The sequence below is a fragment of the Mus musculus genome, chromosome 2 (assembly GCF_000001635.26).
Source record: "Mus musculus strain C57BL/6J chromosome 2, GRCm38.p6 C57BL/6J".
NCBI lineage: Eukaryota > Metazoa > Chordata > Mammalia > Rodentia > Muridae > Mus > Mus musculus.
The window spans coordinates 164,474,915-164,493,626 of NC_000068.7; the positions used below are offsets into that span (position 1 = coordinate 164,474,915).

Below are 18,712 nucleotides of genomic sequence, written 5' to 3' on the forward strand. Positions count from 1 at the left end.
AATGAACAAATGCGGTACCAACATAAGGACTGGAATTTGTATTCAAACTAGAGGGCAAGAAAACAAAAATATGAAATACCAGAAACTATGAAACAATAAGAGAAACTTTGAAATTTCTCTCTCCCTCCCATGACCTGACTGCCTTTGCATAGCTAATGTTTTCTCTAGGATTTTCTTTTCCTTCTTTTCTTAATTTTTCAAGTCAGGGGTTCTCTGGGTAGCCCTGGCTGTTCTGGAACTTGCTCTGTAGACCAAGCTGGCCTCAAATTCATAGAGATCCACCTGCCTCTACCTCCAAGTGCTGGGATTAAAGGTGTGCTCCACCCCAGCCCAGCTTCCATTACTTAAGGACAAACCAGTTGCCAGGAACTTTCTTCTGTGAAGGGCTGCTACTGGACTTTTCAGCTATAGCTGTAACTGCTTACCTTAGTTCTGTATAAAGCAGCCACAGATAGTATGTGAGTGGGCATGGTTTTAATGCAAGAAAACTATAAATACAAGAGATGAGCTGAATTTGGACCATGCCAACCAGGGACAAATCAATGAAACAATACTTTTAAACCCAGTTTGTCATGCTTACCTCTCCTGTGGACCACTTCTACTGGAGTTAATTTCAGCTCACCAGTTGGTGTCACTGGACTTAGGGTAGAGAAAAGCTATTCAGGAACATGCCTTTATGCACCATATCTATGCAAGTCTACGGGGTAAAGACTGTCGGGGAGACATACAAATGATGGCGTTTCAGGTTAGAAAGGGACAAGCGGGTGCACTTTACCTGTATATGCTCAGTGTCATTCATATAATTATAACTTTAGTCATTTAACCTTTGGTGGTGGCTGCGCTTTGGAACAAGCCTGCAGAGATTCTCAAATGGAGGAGTAGACTTCCCTGAGCCTACGAGTCAGACTTACCTTGTCACTTACAGCAGATGGAGCTAAGTGTTTGGATCAAAGTAACCAGGGGAGGGGGTAGGAAAGGTAAAGGGAGGGGTCTGCTGTGTTAAGAAGTGTGATGGTATAAGCCTGGAAGCCAGCACTTGGGAGCCTGGGGCAGGAGGATCAGCTCAAGACCAGCCTAACTACACACAGAGACACTATCTCTCAGACAAAACAAGAACCAGTCTAGAGAGGTTGCTCAGTGGTTAAAAGCACGTCTCCTACAGAGGACCGACCTAACAGTTCCCAGCCTTTATATGGAACAGCTCACATACAACTGTAGCTTCAGTTTCAGGGGGTTCCACCAGCCCTCTAGTTCCACAGGTGTCTGTATTCACATGCAGATACACACATATGTACACAAACTTTTCCCTTTAAGGCAGAAGTCTGGTTTGTGAAATATTTATCAAGAAGATGAGATTTGAGCAGAGCCCAGAAAGAAATGGGGGCTGTGGTAGCAGAACATGAGATTGAAGAGGAAGTGGTGGTGGCTCAGGACAGATGGAGGCATACCCTAAAGGATGATGGTCTGTCTGAAGCCCTGCTGTGCGGGTGGCTACATCAGAATAATCCGAAGAGCTTCTAAGAATTAGCTTCTCAGGCACTGCCCCGTTGCCCAGCCAGTCTGATATCCAATCAAGTTTACTAATCCACTCCATCCTGGACTTTCTTACACATCCTTTATCTGTCTTATGAAGGTGTGTTGGGGGCATTAATATGCCTCATGGAAGATAACGAGGGGTAATCAGGAAGGAAGACACATGTCATGAACAATCCCTTGTGCACACTCTTCTGTGGACCCCAGTGTTCCTTGGCCTCTCTCTCTCTCTGTGCTCAGGGATCCTGCTGCTGCTACTGCCATTACGGGCTTATCCAGTGGATTGTACCGGACTGCAGATGCTCTGAGGCCTGTTAGCTCCATCAGCTCCATCAGACCACTTACAGTGCCTGCTCAGGAGCTGGGGTGTGCGCTGGGGTAGGCACCTTGGACAGCAGCCCTGTAGGCAGAGCATGCCCCCTTTCTGTGTGCATCATAAGCCCATAGGCCAAGGGGAAAGGCACCACTCGAGTGTAGACTTCTCAAGAGTGGGAGTTTTTGTTTCATTCATTGGAAAGTTCTCCAGGACCTAGAACTGTGTCTGATAGGATCTGTATTAGTCAGGGTTCTCTAGAGTCACAGAACTTATGGGTAGTCTCTATATAGTAAAGGAATTTATTGATGACTTGCAGTCTGCAGTCCAATTCCCAACAATGGTTCAGTAGTAGCTGTGAATGGAAGTCCAAGGATCTAGCAGCTACTCAGTCCCACAGGGCAAGCAGGTGAAAGAATGAGAGTGAGACTCCCTTCTTCCAATGTCCTTATATTGTCTCCAGCAGAAGGTGTAGCCCAGATTAAAGGTGTGTTCCACTACACCTTTAATCCCAGATGAAAGGTGTAGCTCAGATTAAAGGTGTGTTCCTTAAACTCGGAGATTCAATCTTCTGGAATCCATAGCCACTATGCCTCAAGATCTCCATACCAAGATCCAGATCAGAAACTTCTATCTCCAAGCCTCCAGATAAGGGTCCCTGGTAATTCTGGAGTGTAGTTCATTCCAAATATAGTCAAGTTGACAACCAGGAATAGCCACTACAGGATCATAGATCATAATCAAGGGCGTGGTGGCGCACACCTTTAATCCCAGCACTCAGGAGGCAGAGGCAGGCGGATTTCTGAGTTCGAGGCCAGCCTGGTCTACAAAGTGAGTTCCAGGACAGCCAGGGATACACAGAGAAACCCTGTCTCGAAAAACCAAAAAAAAAAAAAAAAATCAATCAAAAAACCCACAACTATATAGCATTGTCTGTGACAAGGGTAAATGAGGGCCCTGACCCAGTCCAAGGGGATTGGTGAAGGAAATATCAATGTTGGCCAGACAAAGGATACAAGTGAGCAGGGCCTTCTCACTAGAGGGAATGTAAAGGGGTCTGCGTGCAGTGAAGTTCTAAGCCATGTGTGGCAGGATGGACCTCGCAAAGTGGACACAATGTAAGTACTATGTTACTGAGTGCTTAGGGGCCAGGCTGTGAGCCTTGGAGTCGCCTTTGGAAAGCCCCAGGAGGGCTGGGCCTGACACACGAAGGCTAGATTCTGTGCTGGGCCCAACCCGACTGCCTTTCATTCCCTTCTAGTTTATACATCTGTTAGAACGCGTGTAAGATTTTATCCTTTAGCGAGGGAGAGGGTTTAGGTTTATAGCAAAATTAAGTAGCTGGATGTGGCCTTTCATCCCAGCACTTCGGAAACAGGTTTCTCTGTGAGTTCAAGGCTATCCTAGTCTGCATAACAAGTTCCATGCCAGCTAGAGATACATAGTGAGACCCTGTCTCAAAAAGAAAAAAAAATTAAGTAGAATGCACAGAAATTTCCCACAACCTTCCAACCTTAGGAAGTAGCCTCTGCATCCCACCAACAGTAGCAGTTAGTTTCTGACAGACATGGAGTGCTGTGTTAGCTTTACCATGGGAGGCCGTCCTTCAGAGTGGGGTCCCGCTTGCTACTGTCCAGTGTATGGGTTTGGATGAATGTTTAATGATGCGTCCTGGATATTACATCACACAGAACTGTCTCATTGCTCTAAAAAAATCCCCTCTGCTCCACTTTATTCATCCCCCCTTCTCGGCCAAGCCCTGGCAAGCACTGACCTCTTTACAGCTTACAGCTTTGCCTTCCATATGTCCTGTGATCAAAGCAGAAAACTCACTCTCTAGCCATTTTGGATTGGCTTTTTTAATAATATCATTTAAATGTACTCCGTGTCTTTTCATATCTTGAGTGATCACCTCTTTTTAGTGGTAAGTAATATTGTTTTCTGTAAGCATCTCAGTTTATTTATCCTCGCCTACAAAAGTCCATCTTTGTGGGGCTGGAGAGATGGCTCAGGGGTTGAGCACTGACTGCTCTTCCAGAGGTTCTGAGTTCAAATCCCAGCAGCCACATGTGGCTCACAGCCATCTGTAATGGGATTCAATTCCCTCTTCTGGTGTGTCTGAAGACAGTGACAGTGTGTGTGTGTATACATACATATATATATATATAATTTTTTTAAAAGGACATCTTTGGTGACTTGAGGTTTGGGCAGGTATGAACAGAGCTTCAGTGAACAGCTGCCTTCGGTGTTTATGCAGATGAGCTTTCTACTCTTCTGGAGAAAAACCAGAAACCGCAGTTGCTGGTCCACTACTTAGCTTTGTAAGATAGCACTGACTGTGGCTGTAATGAAGACATCTTTTTAAAAAATATATATATTTTTTTGGGGGGGGTTTCGAGACAGAGTTTCTCTGTATAGCCCTGGCTGTCCTGGAACTCACTCTGTAGACCAGGCTGGCCTCGAACTCAGAAATCCACCCGCCTCAAAAAATTTTTTTAACATAGAGTCTTGCTATGTAGCCCAGCCTGGCCTGGGACTCACTCTGTGGTGCAGACTAGTCTCCAACTTTCAGTCCTCCTGCCTTATCCCCCAGAGTGCTAGGAGGCTGGGAGCCTGGGTGTGAGCCATTACACTTAGCTAAGTCAAAGCTGTCATTCCTTATCTGCTCAAGGTGTCTGCCTTCTCAAGGTAGAGCCACCTGAGCAGTTCCTACCCTGGAGACCAGATTGTTCCGTGACAGCGCTTCTTGAGCAGTTTTCCACAGTCCACCTGGTTTGTTCTTCCTGTTTCCACAGGGAAAATGCTTTCATGGGGAGAGAAGCCTACTGAGTGACTTGGATGGTAACCCTGGAATAATAAAGAGGAGAAAGCTCTAGACATAGTCTATCTATCACCTGAGTTCTTCTTTTCTTCCTAGAGGATTTAATCCATGTACACTGTATCGTGGTCATATCACCCCCATTCCCTCCCTCAACTCCCCTGGACTCCGTCCCCAACATGTCTCCCTCCCAATTTAAACACTCTGCTATTGTAACACACTGAGTCCAATTAGTGCTGCCAATGTGCACATCTGTACAAAGTCACCTACTGGGGCCTACAGTGGCCACCTCTGGTGGTGTGACTGAGCATGGAATCCATAGGCTTATACTTCTCCTTGCTTGCTCTGCAGTGTGTCACTGGAAGTAGGCTTTGAGGTTTAGAAGCCTACACCAGGCCTACCTAGTGTCTCTCTTCTGTTGTCTGTGGGTGAGGATATAAAGCTCTCAGCTATAAGGAGCTAACCCTCTGAAACCATAAGCAAGTAACTGTAACTCCAATTAAATGTTTTCTAACAGTTGCCTTGGCCATGGTGCCTGACACCACCCCAAAGAAAAGAGACTCTAACTCCTGTCCCAGGCGCCATAGTGTCTGTGTACTTTGTCTTTTCACATTTTCTGAGATTAAACTATAATTGCATCTTCTCGGTTTTCCTGTGTCCCCTCCACCTTTGCTTCCTCTAAAATTCATGGCCTCTTATTAAATTGTTATTGTTATAGTACACACACATATATATACATACACGTACATACATAAAGAGAAGAAAGCTCTAAACATACAGTCTACACACAACTTGCCAGTATCTTATTTCAAGGCTGACCAGTGGAGCTGTAGGGAGCTTATTCCTAGGGAGACCGTTTCTCCCACGGTAAGGCTTGCTTATGTCTTTGCGTCTGGATGTGGAGATTCGCCCTTCCCACGTCCTTGTGTGACCGGGATGGTAGTTCTTGAGACCTTGCTTAGGCAGCCCTGCTGTTGAAGTGCCATGGGCAAATCTTCCTGTCGTTCCTAGGAGTCACCGTCTCACAGCAGATCTCCTGGTGCTCCGGCACTTACAGTCCCCATCTTCCCTTTCCCGATGTTCTCGGAGTCGTAGATGCAGGGGTTGTGTTGTGGTAAGGTCACGGATCTTGGAGAACCTCTCAGCCCGCACTGCCCTAACCCAGCAAAGCCCTAGCTGCAGTCTGGACAGTGCGCTGATGACCTGACACACCTGGCAGTTTTGAGGGATAAGAAACTCTTTCTCAGACCAAGGAAGAGCTGCAAGAGTTTTCAATTGTCTTTGAATCTATAGTTATTTCAAATTTTTAAAAATAATTTTGGGGCTGGCAAGATGGCTTCTGGATAGAGATGCTTGCTACAAACCCTGACAGCCTGAGTTTGATTTCTGAACCCCACATGGTAGAAAAAGAAAGTCAGCTCCTGTAACTTGTCCTCTGACAAATGTATGAAGTAAATAAATAAATGTAAATTAAAAAATATTTTTGGGGGCTGGTGAGATGGCTCAGTGGGTAAGAGCACCCGACTGCTCTTCCGAAGGTCTGGAGTTCAAATCCCAGCAACCACATGGTGGCTCACAACCATCCGTAACAAGATCTGACTCCTTTTCTGGAGTGTCTGAAGACAACTACAGTGTACTTACATATAATAAATAAATAAATAAATAAATCTAAAAAAAAATTTAAAAAAGATTTAAAAAAAAAAATATTTTTGGGCTGGTGAGATGGCTCAGTGGGTAAGAGCCCCAACTGCTCTTCCAAAGGTCCGGAGTTCAAATCCCAGCAACCACATGGTGGCTCACAACCATCCGTAATGAGATCTGACGCCCTTTTCTGGTGTGTCTGAAAACAGCTACAGTGTACTTACATATAATAAATAAATAAATCTTAAAATATATATATATATATATTTTTAACAGCAAGAAAAGGCTCCTGAACTTCAAAATTCCATGGGCAGACACAGGTTGAAAAAAATTAATCTGCAAATGAATATGCAGAGGTGGGATGTTCAGAACAGAGCTTGAGAGCTGAGGACACAGCAGGGTATGTTGTCCATGCCTACATGCCAAAAGGGGGGGGGGCAGAGGCAGGAGGATTGCCACAAATTCTGGGGCAGCTAGGACTGTATTGCAGAACTCTCTCAGAAAATAAACAGAAGAGAGTCAAAATCCTAATGGAATTCTGTCTAGAAATCAACAATCTAATTTAAAAATGTATGAAGAAAGGCAAATGCAGTGTAGCTTTGGAAAAGCTGCAGGGTTCACTGTCAGATTTTAAGTGTTACCGGGAAGCTATGATGTATCATAAAGGCATTACAGAGCCTTTCAGTGTTAGAAGATAACCTTTTTATTAAGTTGTATTGAAATCCTTGCATTGTTGTAATGTAACAGTGAACTTTAACCCAGATCTTAATTATAAAAATTAACTCAAAATGAGTCTTATGAAAACTCAAAACTTATAAAACACATAGAGAGGTATAGGAAGCTGGGTGTGGTGGTGCATGCATTTAGTCCCAGCACTTGCAACTGTCCCAGAGGCAGCCAGATCTCTGTGAATTCAAGGCCAGCCTGATCTACAAAGCAAGTTCCAGGACAGCCAGGGCTGTTACACAGAGAACCCCCCCCCAAAAAAAAAAGCAAAAAGAAAAAAAGCATAGGACTACTTCTTAGTGACTTCAAGTAGCTCCTGAAAGGGAGTCGGCCTTTGGAATCCTCACACTCTCATCAAGGCAGACTCAACCAAGAGCCCAAGGACGGGGCTACACTAGTGATTAGTGGTGATTTATTTTTAAAGTGTTCAACAGGAAATCTTTGAAGTTTTATTGTATATAATTTTGTTGTATACGATTAAAATATACAATCGGATTTTATAGGATACAAATAGTGAAGTAGTGATAGTGGCGTCTGGGTAGATGTCTCAGTCAATAAACTGTGCAAACATGGGGAACTGAGATGGATCCACAGCACCATGTAGAAGCCAGGTGTGCTGGCTGGCCAGAGTCCCACCCTGCTGGTGACGGACAGTCAGGGTAGCCAATGTGTGAGATCAGATCCGGAGAGAGACCTTGTCTCAAAAGTAAGGTGAGTGAGTGTTGGAGGGAGATCCCTCATGCTGACCTCTGGGCACACATGTACAGTATTACATACCAGCAAGCACAGCTGACACTTGTATTCTCACATGCATGTACACATGCACACACACACACATACAGAGAGAGAGAGAGAGAGAGAGGGAGAGAGAGAGAGAGAGAGAGAGAGAGAGAGAGAGAACAAACGCACAATAGAATAGTAAGGCAAACCAGTTAGGGTTTCTCCCTGTGCTGGAACTAACTCTGTAGACCAGGCTGGCCTCCAACTCAGAGATCTACCTGCCCCTGCCTCCAGAGTGCTGGGATTAAAGGCGTGCACCAACACACTAGCCTACTTTTTAACTCTAGATATTTTTTCTTTTTTTTTTTGAGGCAGGGTTGCATGTAGCCCATGCTGGCCTCAAACTCACTATGCAGATGAAGGGTGACCTTCTGACCCTCCTGCCTCCACCTCCCAAGAGTTGATATTATAGGGACATGCTCTCAGGCCCTGTTTTTATGCAGAGCCTTGTGCATTCTACACAGGCCCTTCCCTACTTGAGTGATATCCCAGCCCTAGTGGTGATGTTGTTTATTTTATCTGTTTTGTCTTGAGAAGCCTCTGCCGAGCTGTCTTCAAGTTCACCGGTTTCTTCCTTTGCTTGCTGTGTTGAACTTTAATGTGTTCTTCAGACCTCGGCTGTGTCTGTATCTAGTGTTGCATATGATCTGCAATAGTTTCTTGCTCTCTGCTGAAGATTCTGCTCATTTATGTCATCTCCATTTTCCATGAGAACATTTCATGGATCATTGTTCTCTTAAATTCTGTCAGACAGCTGCAGCATCTGGGGTTCAGATCTGGTCCTTCTAATTACTTGACAAAGAGTCATGACTTTGACTCTTTGGTTTTGTTTGGTTTTTCGAGACAGGGTTTCTCTGTGTAGCCCTGGCTGTCCTGGAACTCTCTCGGAAGACCAGGCTGGCCTTGAACTCAGACATTCCATTGTCTGCCTCCTGAGTGCTGGTGTGCACTACTATCCAGCCTGACTTTGATTCTTGAGAGTTTTTGTATGTCCATGTGTGTATTGTGCTTTGACCAATCCATGGACATAGGACGTAGAAAGTTGCTGTTGTGTGTGAAGCCATTAGTGTGAGAGACTGAATTGTCTCTGTCACTGTTTTGTCATCTGGATTCATGCAGACTTAGCCTGTTTGAGCCATAGCGAACCTTTAATGATTCATTAACAGTTTAGCTAACTAGTTCTTCTAATTCTTCTTACCTTTATGCATGGAGATTTCATAATCCCCCTCAGAAGTAAACCAGGGCCTACATTCTGTGTCTTCATGGAGGCGCCTATCCTTTGGAATTCACGTTCCTTAGTTACTTTGCAACCTTGATTCTCTGAGGGTTGACAAAAGCCATAAAGACTGCATAACAAATTTTAGAAATTGATGTTCTTCCCAGCTGCCTGCATCCCAGCTGGAAGCCAGAAGTATCAGCCATCTCTCCTTACTGATCTTTTCTACTCCCTCACCAGTCCATTCCTCGCCACCTGGAATCAATTTTTTGGATGACACAGTGTAGCCTGATGACTTAATTTAGGTTGGATATCGCCCTCTTCTAACCAGTCCTTGGTAAATATCTGGCAATAAAAGGGACAGACACCCTGATCTTTCATCAGCTTTGATTGAAGATAATATAGGGCTGGCTCAGTTGATTAATCCCAGTCAGTTAGAGTGAGCTCCTGCTCTACACTTTGCCCTGCTCTCCTGCACCTGACTAGCTTTAAAAAGCCTGCTTTCCAGAGTTGTTCTTCCTGAGATGAGTTTGAAAATGGGGCAGGGGTAGGAGATAGGGTGAGAGAGAGTCGGTGACCTTGGGAGCTAAGCTCCAGCCAATGTACGACATCCAGAGTTGGCCTCATTTCTATGGTATAAAATGAGACCAAGTATCTACTCTATCCATTAATGAGAAGTTAGACTCTAATTGCTATATTTCTTGAAAAACGAAACTTACAAAAGGATAAGAGAGCATGCTTGGAGCCGTGGTCACAGCCATCTCAGGAGGCGGCCTACCTTGGTTCCAGTTCCAGCCCTGTCACTGACTAGCTTAAAATTAAAACATCAATAGTTCCTCTACTGTAGCTCTGTTTCTGCGCCTGTAAAGTGGACATAATAACATTTACCTCAGAGGCACCGGTAACTCCCACAGAAGTGCCAACAGTCAGGGCCCCCTCCCATGCGTAAGTCCATAGTAGAATGCAGTCTTCCCCTTTCTCAGAACCCATCCCAACCAAGAGAGCTAAGGTTGATGGAGCATTTCCAGTGTGTCTCAAGTCCTACACTACGAGAGAGGGGTTAATTAGCCCTAGTTAGTAGGCAGGATCAAGAGTCAGAGAAGGGTTAGGAGCTGGTTAGGAGCTGCAGTGGTTTACAGCTCCCGAAGGGGTCTGGCTGTAATCTTAACCTCGGCATTCATTGCCTCCCACAGGCTAGTGCACCCTTCTGGATGAGTGAGAAGGGAGCGTGCTATGCTTACTTCACAGGGCTGTTCTCAGCCTAGCCATACAGAAGAGTCCATGCCTCAGGCATTGCTGGAGTACTGTCCCCCTGTGGGGAAACCCAGATGTGCGTGTTTCTCATACCCAAAACCCTTTGCACACACCCTCCCGCTTCCCTGCTTTTCAAGATCACTTGAAGCTGGGCATAGGGACACAGTCAGGAGGCAAAGGCAGGGGGATCTGGGTCCTCTTGGATTTTGAGGCTAACCTGGTCTACAGAGCAAGTACCAGGACAGCAGGGCTATGCAAAGAAACCTTGTGGGAAGGGGAGGGGAGGGGAGGGGAGGGGAGGGGAGGGGAGGGGAGGGGAAATGAGACTTAAAATACCAGAGCGTAGATTTTATTATAACAAAGGACATTAAAACATGAGACGTGTGCTCTCGAGCTGTCCTGTGTGCAGAATGTAGTTAGGCAAGAGAGGGCGCAGGAAACTCTGAAGGAGGCTACTACTGTGGGAGGCTGAGCCAGAGTGGGAACAGAAATGATGTGAAATGGAGGTGTATTTTAATGTGGGTCTCAAAGGGGAGGGAGATGACAAGGATGGTTTCCTGGTAGCTTGGCCCCGACACAGATTTCTAATGGAAACACACACACACACACACACACACACACACACACACCAGTCATGGCTCATCCTCACGCTGTATTCAGAGCCCAGACAAGGGCATGGGGAGGGAGGCGACAGAGCCTTCATCCAGGGGTTGCTATACTGGACACTCCTAGCCCTGGTTTGAGCCAGGAGACGCTGAAAGGGGGCTGTTTCCGACTGGGCCGCCCACCTACGCCTGGCTGGACGTCTGGCATCTCTAGAGCACCTCGAGGTGTTGGCTCCTTGCCGGCGTGTAGGGTGCGGCGCATCCCCTCCAGCCCTGACTCGCCCAGTGCGCTGACCCGTAGGGCGACGGCTCTGTGTGGTCCTTAGGCCAGCTGAGGGAATCCAAGGTCCATGCACTTGACTCGCTGGGCAGCAGCTGACCCTGCTTCCCCATCTCGCACCTTCTGGAGAAGTGTGCGCGTAACCGTGGCCAGGGTGATCGAGGTGCGGTGAGGCGGGCAGCGAGCGCGTGCGCGTGGTCGTTGCGTGGGCGCTGCTCTGGAGTCGGAGAGCATCAAGTGTGCGTGGGCCGGAGCCGGCGCGTGTGCCCGCAGCAGCTGTGCGCCGGGCGGGGGTGCCGCAAGTGCCTCGGGGTGCGCGCAGCCTCGCGCGGGCGGAGCGAGGAGGGATGCGTGCGGGAACTTTTCGCCTGCCCCGCAAGTCCGGGTCCCGGCGTTTAGAGGAGCTGTCCTCCGCCGCCAGCCCCGAGTGCCCGCCCCGCCCCCACTTCCGCCTCCCGCCTCTTCCTCGTTCCCGGCTCCCAGGGCCGCCGGTCCCCAGGGAACCCCGCAGGCTTAGCCCCACCCGGCCGGCGCTGCTCGCTCCCACGCCCCCGCCGCCGCTTGTCGGGAGCGCACCCAGGGAGCCAGCGGGGCGCGGGCGCTGCAGGTAGGGGGGAATGCGGGGTTGGGCTCAGGTGCGGCGAACTGGGCCCCCGCAGCACGGGAACTTGGGGTGCCCTCCTCCGCCCGCCCCGTCTTCGCCCACGCGCCAGTCCCCTTTTAGGGAATTCTTTGCCTCTTGCCTCCTCAGGCGCGGGTGGGGCCGGGACAGAGGGCGTTCGTTCTCCATTTCCCTGGTTCCTTCCCGGTGTCAGCCTCCCGTCTCCAAATCCCTACTCTTCCCAGTACCTATGGTCGTGTAAACAACTACCTAGCTCTGGGAATTGGCTCCGCAGCCCCCCTGTGGACAGTCCCTTCAGCCTGGTAAGACCACAACGTCAGGGGGAGGGGAAAAGAGAGGCGTCCGGGTGGCCCCGGGTCAGCGGCAGCTCCCTCGCGAGCTCGCCTCCCCTCTCCTCTCCGCAGACCGCCCCTGGGGCCCTGGGTATTTTTAGCGTTGTGACCTGGGCGGCAGCTCTAAGAGCCTTTCTGGAGTCCTCGTCTGCTGCTCCCTTCTCCCTTCTCTGGCAGCCACATCAGCTCCAGGCACTGACTTGGCCTTGCCTCTATCATTAGTTTCGGGTCCCTCCTGAGCTACCCCAGTACTCGAGGACCTGGCCACGCGCTGTGATTACACTGTGGCCAGCTGAGGTTTATTGGAGGATGACAGCGTGGTCCTCACCCTAGAGCTTCCCCTGTTCCCTGTGATGCATGGGTTCAGTAGTGTACCAGGAACGGGGATGAATGCACAGGGCTGGCCCCAGAGCTCTGGTGTCCTGCAAAACTCGGTATTGGCAATCTCGACACCTGGTCTGAACTGTACTCAGTCCCCACCCTTCTAGTTGGTACTTACTAACTTGGGAAATAAGCCAAACATGTGTGAGAGGAGGGGACAACTGTGAGAGTTCAGAGGACAGGTGCTCAGTTCTCTACAAACAGCCCTCCTTCACGAAGTATATTGTCAGATAGTGTTTGAGGTAGGTAGGATGATACCTTCAGGTGGGACCCCTGGGGCCAGAAAGAGGCAGAGGCAAGTCAGGAAGTTAGGTCTTTGCCCCCAGAGAAAGTGTTTGGAGGTGATGAGGATTGTGGTGGCGGTGGTGGTGGTAGTGGTGGTATGTGTGTGTTTTGGGGGACAGGAAGCATGGAGTATTATTGACTTAGCTATAGTCTTTGGGTTTTGTAAGGACTGGGAAGAACCAGAGGTATAGCGCCCTACACTTCATCCATCTCGCCCTGTTCTTCCCTGGCCTTCAGAGGGGAGCTGAGTCCATCAAATGGCCAGCTCCTTCCAGTCTCTCAGAGGGCATGTAGGCAGTTAGCCAGCATTGGCAGCCTTCATTAACGACAGGCTCTTGCGGTGCCTGGAACTGACATCCCCTTTGTGGAACCAGGGCCAGCCTCGCCTCGCGAAAGAGGCTGCTGAGGCCAGAGCTGTCCAGACTGGAAGCGAGGCTGTGCTGCTGGGATGCCAGCTGTCAAGGGGCTCCTTATGCCTAGGCCCCCACTGCGTTCTTTCTCATCCCCACATCTGTGCTTGCCTTACCCTATTCCCGCACAGGGGCTGACATGGACCCAAATCCGAGAGCAGCCCTGGAGCGCCAACAGCTGCGGCTCCGGGAGAGGCAGAAGTTCTTTGAGGACATTTTACAGCCAGAGACAGAGTTTGTCTTCCCCCTGTCCCATCTGCACCTGGAGTCACAAAGACGTAAGTTTCAATTTCTGAGGAATGGAATTGGGCTAGGTTGGGAAAGGTGTCCTTGTGGCTCTCAGATCTTGGGAACCAGCTCCCTTCCTGTTTTTGAGGCCCAATTTGGGGTCTTGCATGTACATGTGACCATCTCTCAGCTCTAGCCTGGTCTGTTTGCTCTCCTCCCTTGTGTGCAGCCCCCATAGGTAGCATCTCGTCTATGGAAGTGAATGTGGACACACTGGAGCAAGTGGAGTTTATTGATCTTGCGGATCAGGATGGAGCAGATGTGTTCTTGCCTTGTGAGGAGTCCTCGCCAGCTCCCCAGATGTCTGGTATGTCCTCTGCTTTGGAATCTGGGTACCATTTGGCCAGAGCTGGATATTTGGGCCAGAAAAGAAAGAGGTTGTAGGTCTGAGCCAGGGAAAAATCTTAAGTAGAAGTTGGAAGTATGTGTTTTTGCTAGAGAAACAGTTGGCTGCTCTCATTTAGGGAAGTTGACTCTAAGGGGCAACTGAGGTATGGATTCCTCAGTCAAAGTTCTAGCAATGGCTAGCTAGTTTAGCTTTTAAATTTTTATATTTGTGGAATTAACATAATTACTATCAAATATTTTTGGTTTTTTGCTTGTCTGTTTGTTTTTCGAGACAATCTTTCTCTGTGTAGCCCTGACTATGCTTGAACTCATAGAGATCCACCTGCCTCTGCCTCCCAGCATGCTGGGATTAAAGGTGTGTACCACCATGTATGGCTATAATATTAGTTATTTTAATAACTTATTTTTATTTTATGTGCATTGGTGTTCTGCCTGCATGTATGTCTGTGTGAGGGTATTGGATCTTGGAGTTACAGACAGTTACAAGCTGCCATGTAGGTGCTGGGATTTGAACTCAGGTCCTTTGGAAGAGCAGCTGGTGCTCTTAATTGCTGACTCATTTCTCCAGACCCTATAATATTAATTTTTACTGAATAATTTACTAGGGTCTTAATACTGTGCTAAAGTACTTCACATGTTTTCTCTTGACCCTAATGTTCTGTCAAGGTAGGGAGTAGGCTCTTCATTTCCTAAAGAAGCTACGGGCTAGGTATGAGTTTAGAAGCACAGTTTACACAATATGCTTGCCTGGCAAGTACTCTTGAGTTTGATTTTAGCACTGAAAAAAATAAAAAAGAAGTAAAAGAAAATGAGGCTCAGAGAAGTTCAGTCACATAGGCAGGAAGTAGAATGCTGATATTCAAACCCTCTGCCTGGCTCCAGACCCTGAATGCTTACCAAGTTAGACTCATACTCTTATTTTAAGCTGCTCCTTAGATCTGTCGCTCCTTCTGATAAAAGCCCTCGGGAAACAGAGGCAGGGGGGAGGATCACAAGCTTAAAGCCAGCTACAGAGCAAGGCCCAGTGTAAAAAACCAAATAGCTCTTATTTCCTCATGGCCGCTCAGACATTTGATACACATTCTTAGGATTTTACCCTAAGAACTTAGAAATCCAGGTATCCCTTTCCCAGGAAGAGTAGAGTCCTTGGTAGGGAAAATGGCTTCCCTAAAGCTCTCCAGGAAGAAATGAGAAGGAGTCTGGACTTTCAGATTTTGACACTGGAGCGTACAGTGATATGGAAGGGGCTGGAGGTTCAAATTCTGGCTCCTCACTGACTGGGAAGTAGTTCTAGACAGGTGCCAGCCCTCTGTACTTTTTTCTGGCCAGATACATATCTGAGTTCTCTAGCCCTGTGTGTGGCCATGACCTGCTCTTCTGTCTGGGCAGGAGTGGATGACCATCCAGAGGAGCTGAGCCTGCTGGTACCCACGTCTGACAGGACCACATCCCGGACCTCCTCCTTGTCCTCTGACTCCTCCAACCTGCGCAGTCCAAATCCAAGTGATGGGGGAGGAGACACTCCCTTGGCACAGTCTGATGAGGAGGACGGGGATGACGGAGGGGCAGAGCCTGGACCCTGCAGCTAGCAGTGGGCCTCGTACAGACTGACCAGCCCGGCTGTTCTCCATGGAAAGGAGACCTAGGCCCAGCAGAGCCTGGAGAAGACCTGACACTTTCCTTACTTCAGCACCAAAGGGAGGGAAGGATGGTGGATGGTGTGCCTGAGAGTTAGCCTCCCCTGCTTTACCGCTAACGCTATCCTGCTGCCACGCCCCCACAGTGCTTTTCTTCTGAGGTAGGACTTCCAAGTGAGACTTGAGAGGTGAGGTGGGACAAGACGCAGCTGCTTTCTTAGTCCCCTCCTGCCCCCAGATGATCCTGTTGTCTTCCACAGAGTCTCCTAAGCCAGTGTCTCTGAGGGGATGTTCTGAGGAGTTCCACTTTCCAGTTATCCTGCCTCTATAAGTTCTTTTGGGAACAGGATATGGTATAAATAATAAATAATAATATACCACTCATTTCACCTCATTCTTCATATTGCAAAGATACCAACCCCACTGTCATTAACTAACTAGTGTCATATCTCCATCATTCATTCACTCCATTTTGCCAAGAGATACTTGGGAATTTCATCTCCGCAAGGCATTGGGAATAGAGTCCTGAGTAAGATGAAGTACTTTCCTGTTTTCACAGAGTTACTGTCTGGTGAAGAAAATCAGGTAAATAGAGTACAGTATAGTACGTAGCATGATCGCGTCCTCCTCTGCTCTCAGGAAAGAGAATGGCAAGATGGTTTCTTAGGCAGAGATCTAAAGGACACAAGTAGCCAAGCAAGGCCGAGGGAGAAGGATCCTGTGGGGAGAAGCTGTTGCCTTAGAACACTAAGTGGGAAGGCTGGGCTGGGTGTGGGGCTCATCCCTGAAACCTTTGCACTTCAGAGGTGGAGGCAGGGGGACAGCTTTGGCTTCCTAGCTTATTTGAGGGCAGCCTGGGTCTCATGAGACTGTCTCAAAAATAAAATAAGCCAAAAAAAAAAAAAAAGAAGAAGAAGAAGAAGAAGAAGGTAGGAGGAGGAGGAGGAGGAAGAGGGCTAAAGAAGCTAAAATACTCGGTTTGGCTAAATTGTTGGATTTGAAAATATACAGGGAGAGGTAAACTTGATGAAGGTCAGATTGTGAAATGCTTTGAAGCCTGTATTAGGTTTCAGTGTGACAGCTAGTAAAAGATCATGACTTAAGAGATAAATTTATTTCCACGTACCAAAGAAGCCGAAAATCTCAGGCTCCTTGGGGAAGGTCCGTAGTAACTGAGCACCAGGCTGCTTTGGGGTGGTTTTCCTTAGCCATCCAGGGCACGGATGCCCATTCCTGCCCATGCCTTGTGTTTAGGATGGCTGGCAAAGCATCAGCCAGCGTGACTTTGAAAAAGGCAGAAAACGAGATGAAGTGGCGAATGGGCAAAAAGGGCACAGCCTGGGGCCTGTTCTCACCTGGAAGGAAGCTGTAAGAAATGGTGCCCACTTATATTTCATTGCCCAGAATTTTATAACAGAAAATGTAGCATTTTAGACATTTTATAGATACTGACACAGCATTTTTTCTAAAAGAGTAGATTTTAGCTTTTGGAAAGACAATAACCCTTTCAAATCACTGAATTTGATGCCACTGCATCGGATTCCAGCACCACCTAACATCTTTGAGAAGCACCCAGTCTAGAGGATGCTGGGGCATCCCTTTTTATCAGGCACTCTACTGTCTTGACTGGTCAGGGTTTTTTTTTTTTTCCTAAGGAGAAAGAGGATAGTAGTCATTTAGCAGTTTACGTGTTCGGAGGCCATGTTACAGGGTTTGGACTTTTCTGGACATAATGAAAGATTACAAATGGTTGTGTTAATCCCAGAGATGCGAGGGGAAAGACCACCAGCCCAAACCATCACGACCACATTAATTAAAGCAAGCTTTTTCTGCGTGTACCCAGGCTGTCTCCCTAAAGGCAGGCTTCAAGAGATCAACGTTGGAAATGGGGAAGATACGGTTTTTATAGCTCAGGGGTAGGTCATTTCCAAATGGGGTATTTGGCAGGCAAAACAGGGTTACAGAAGCAGAAAAAGGTGGTCTTAACAAGGTAGTCATGTCAACAGGCAGTCCTTACAACCTTCAGAAACAAAGGTAGGGTTCCAAAACGGTGGTCACTTTTTGAAACAAGCATGGTTGCTGTTCCCTGGGACAGGCCACACAGAACCATTTATAGTGAAGGTTATAGGGGGTGCACAGCAGGTTTAATCCTTGAGACTCAGGTTTAATCACAAACAGGAATGAGTGAGCCTAGCTGGTCTTCACTGTCAAATGACCTTCAGGCCTAAGATGGAGGCAGGCAGGCTGCTTCATCGGTTGGACTTTTGTTTAAAAGGTAATTCTGACTGCAGTTTAGAGAATATACTGGAGAAGGCAGGCTCTAGATGAACAAAGAATACAGTAACATATAGAAGTCATAACAGGTCCAGTAGACTGAAGTGATCTTCCTACTCAGGCTCAAGCAGGGTATAAACAAATTGGCATTATTTCGTCCCATAAGTACTGCATGTTGGTATTTAACAAGTGTGAAACACAAATACAGTATCTGATACTTCTGTCACTGAGCTCAGTGTCGTGGAGCCCAAATGTAAATTTGCAGCTATGACTCGTGCTGCAAAACAGCCAGCCTATTCAGAGAGGTCACGGGAGTCAGTCTCCCTTGAGGAAGTGACATTGGAGCTGAGACCTGAATAACAAGTAGGAAGAAAGAAGCTAGGGGAAGAGAGAATGGCTGGAAGGCCCCTTGAGGCTGATTACAGGGATCAAGTGCCCCGAGACCAGAAGATTGCATTTATCAAAATAGGAGATAAGAGTTGGGGCAGAGTGGCAGGATGTAGGAAGGTGGAGGGTTTAGAAGACTTCAGAGATAAACATGGACACCTTTTTATTGGGTGAGTTTGGAAGGAAGGGGACTAAGGTACAGTATTGTTTCTACCTCATGCCGCAGGGTGATTGTGGGGTGTGGGTTGAAATTGTAATAAATTTGTTTAGATGGATTGAGTTGGAGTGTTTTTGATACATCGGAGACAACGTGGTAAGCTGGGACCTGGATCCCTAAGTGTGGAGTCTGGGTAAAAAGGATCAGACTGAGAAAGTAAACACACGTGCTTTACTGGATGCATGGGTGGGAAGTAAAGCCATGGTAAGAGGGAAGTCACCCAGAGAATGCTGAATGAAAGACATTTTAGGGCCCAGCATTAAGGATTTCTAGTTCATTTTTTTTTCACATTAAAAAGTTATTAGACTTCCCCCTCCCCCTCCCCCTCCCCCTCCCATATCCAACACTACCCGCAGGATGAATGA

The 18,712-nt window shown here is 47.6% G+C and overlaps 3 protein-coding genes across 9 annotated transcripts in view; 2 read left to right on the forward strand and 1 right to left on the reverse strand.

Moving 5' to 3' along the window:
- The window catches only part of Trp53tg5 (transformation related protein 53 target 5), a 9,434-nt gene extending 8,532 nt beyond the window's left edge, over positions 1-902 (reverse strand). Inside the window, exon 1 of the mRNA XM_030252121.1 lies at positions 581-902. The gene's annotated coding sequence lies outside the window, so the exon portion shown is untranslated. The remainder of the gene's footprint in view (positions 1-580) is intronic.
- The window catches only part of Sys1 (SYS1 Golgi-localized integral membrane protein homolog (S. cerevisiae)), a 23,292-nt gene extending 17,985 nt beyond the window's left edge, over positions 1-5,307 (forward strand). For both annotated transcript variants that reach the window (XR_003953683.1, XR_374503.3), the window contains one exon: positions 4,642-5,307. The gene's annotated coding sequence lies outside the window, so the exon portion shown is untranslated. The remainder of the gene's footprint in view (positions 1-4,641) is intronic.
- Positions 1-18,409, forward strand: part of Dbndd2 (dysbindin (dystrobrevin binding protein 1) domain containing 2) — a 26,171-nt gene extending 7,762 nt beyond the window's left edge. Inside the window, exons 1-4 of one of the 6 annotated variants that reach the window (NM_001048227.1) lie at positions 11,226-11,329; positions 13,328-13,474; positions 13,654-13,791; positions 15,222-18,409. In NM_001048227.1, coding sequence (NP_001041692.1) covers positions 13,336-13,474; positions 13,654-13,791; positions 15,222-15,421 — 477 coding nt within the window. In that variant the 5' untranslated portion in view covers positions 11,226-11,329; positions 13,328-13,335 and the 3' untranslated portion in view covers positions 15,422-18,409. Of the gene's footprint in view, positions 1-11,225; positions 11,330-11,540; positions 11,774-11,962; positions 12,091-12,116; positions 12,744-13,196; positions 13,475-13,653; positions 13,792-15,221 lie in introns of those variants that run through there. The other 5 variants (NM_026797.2, NM_001048228.1, XM_030251864.1 and 2 more) reach the window with 5 other exon arrangements.
- The last annotated feature ends 303 nt before the right edge of the window (positions 18,410-18,712 follow it).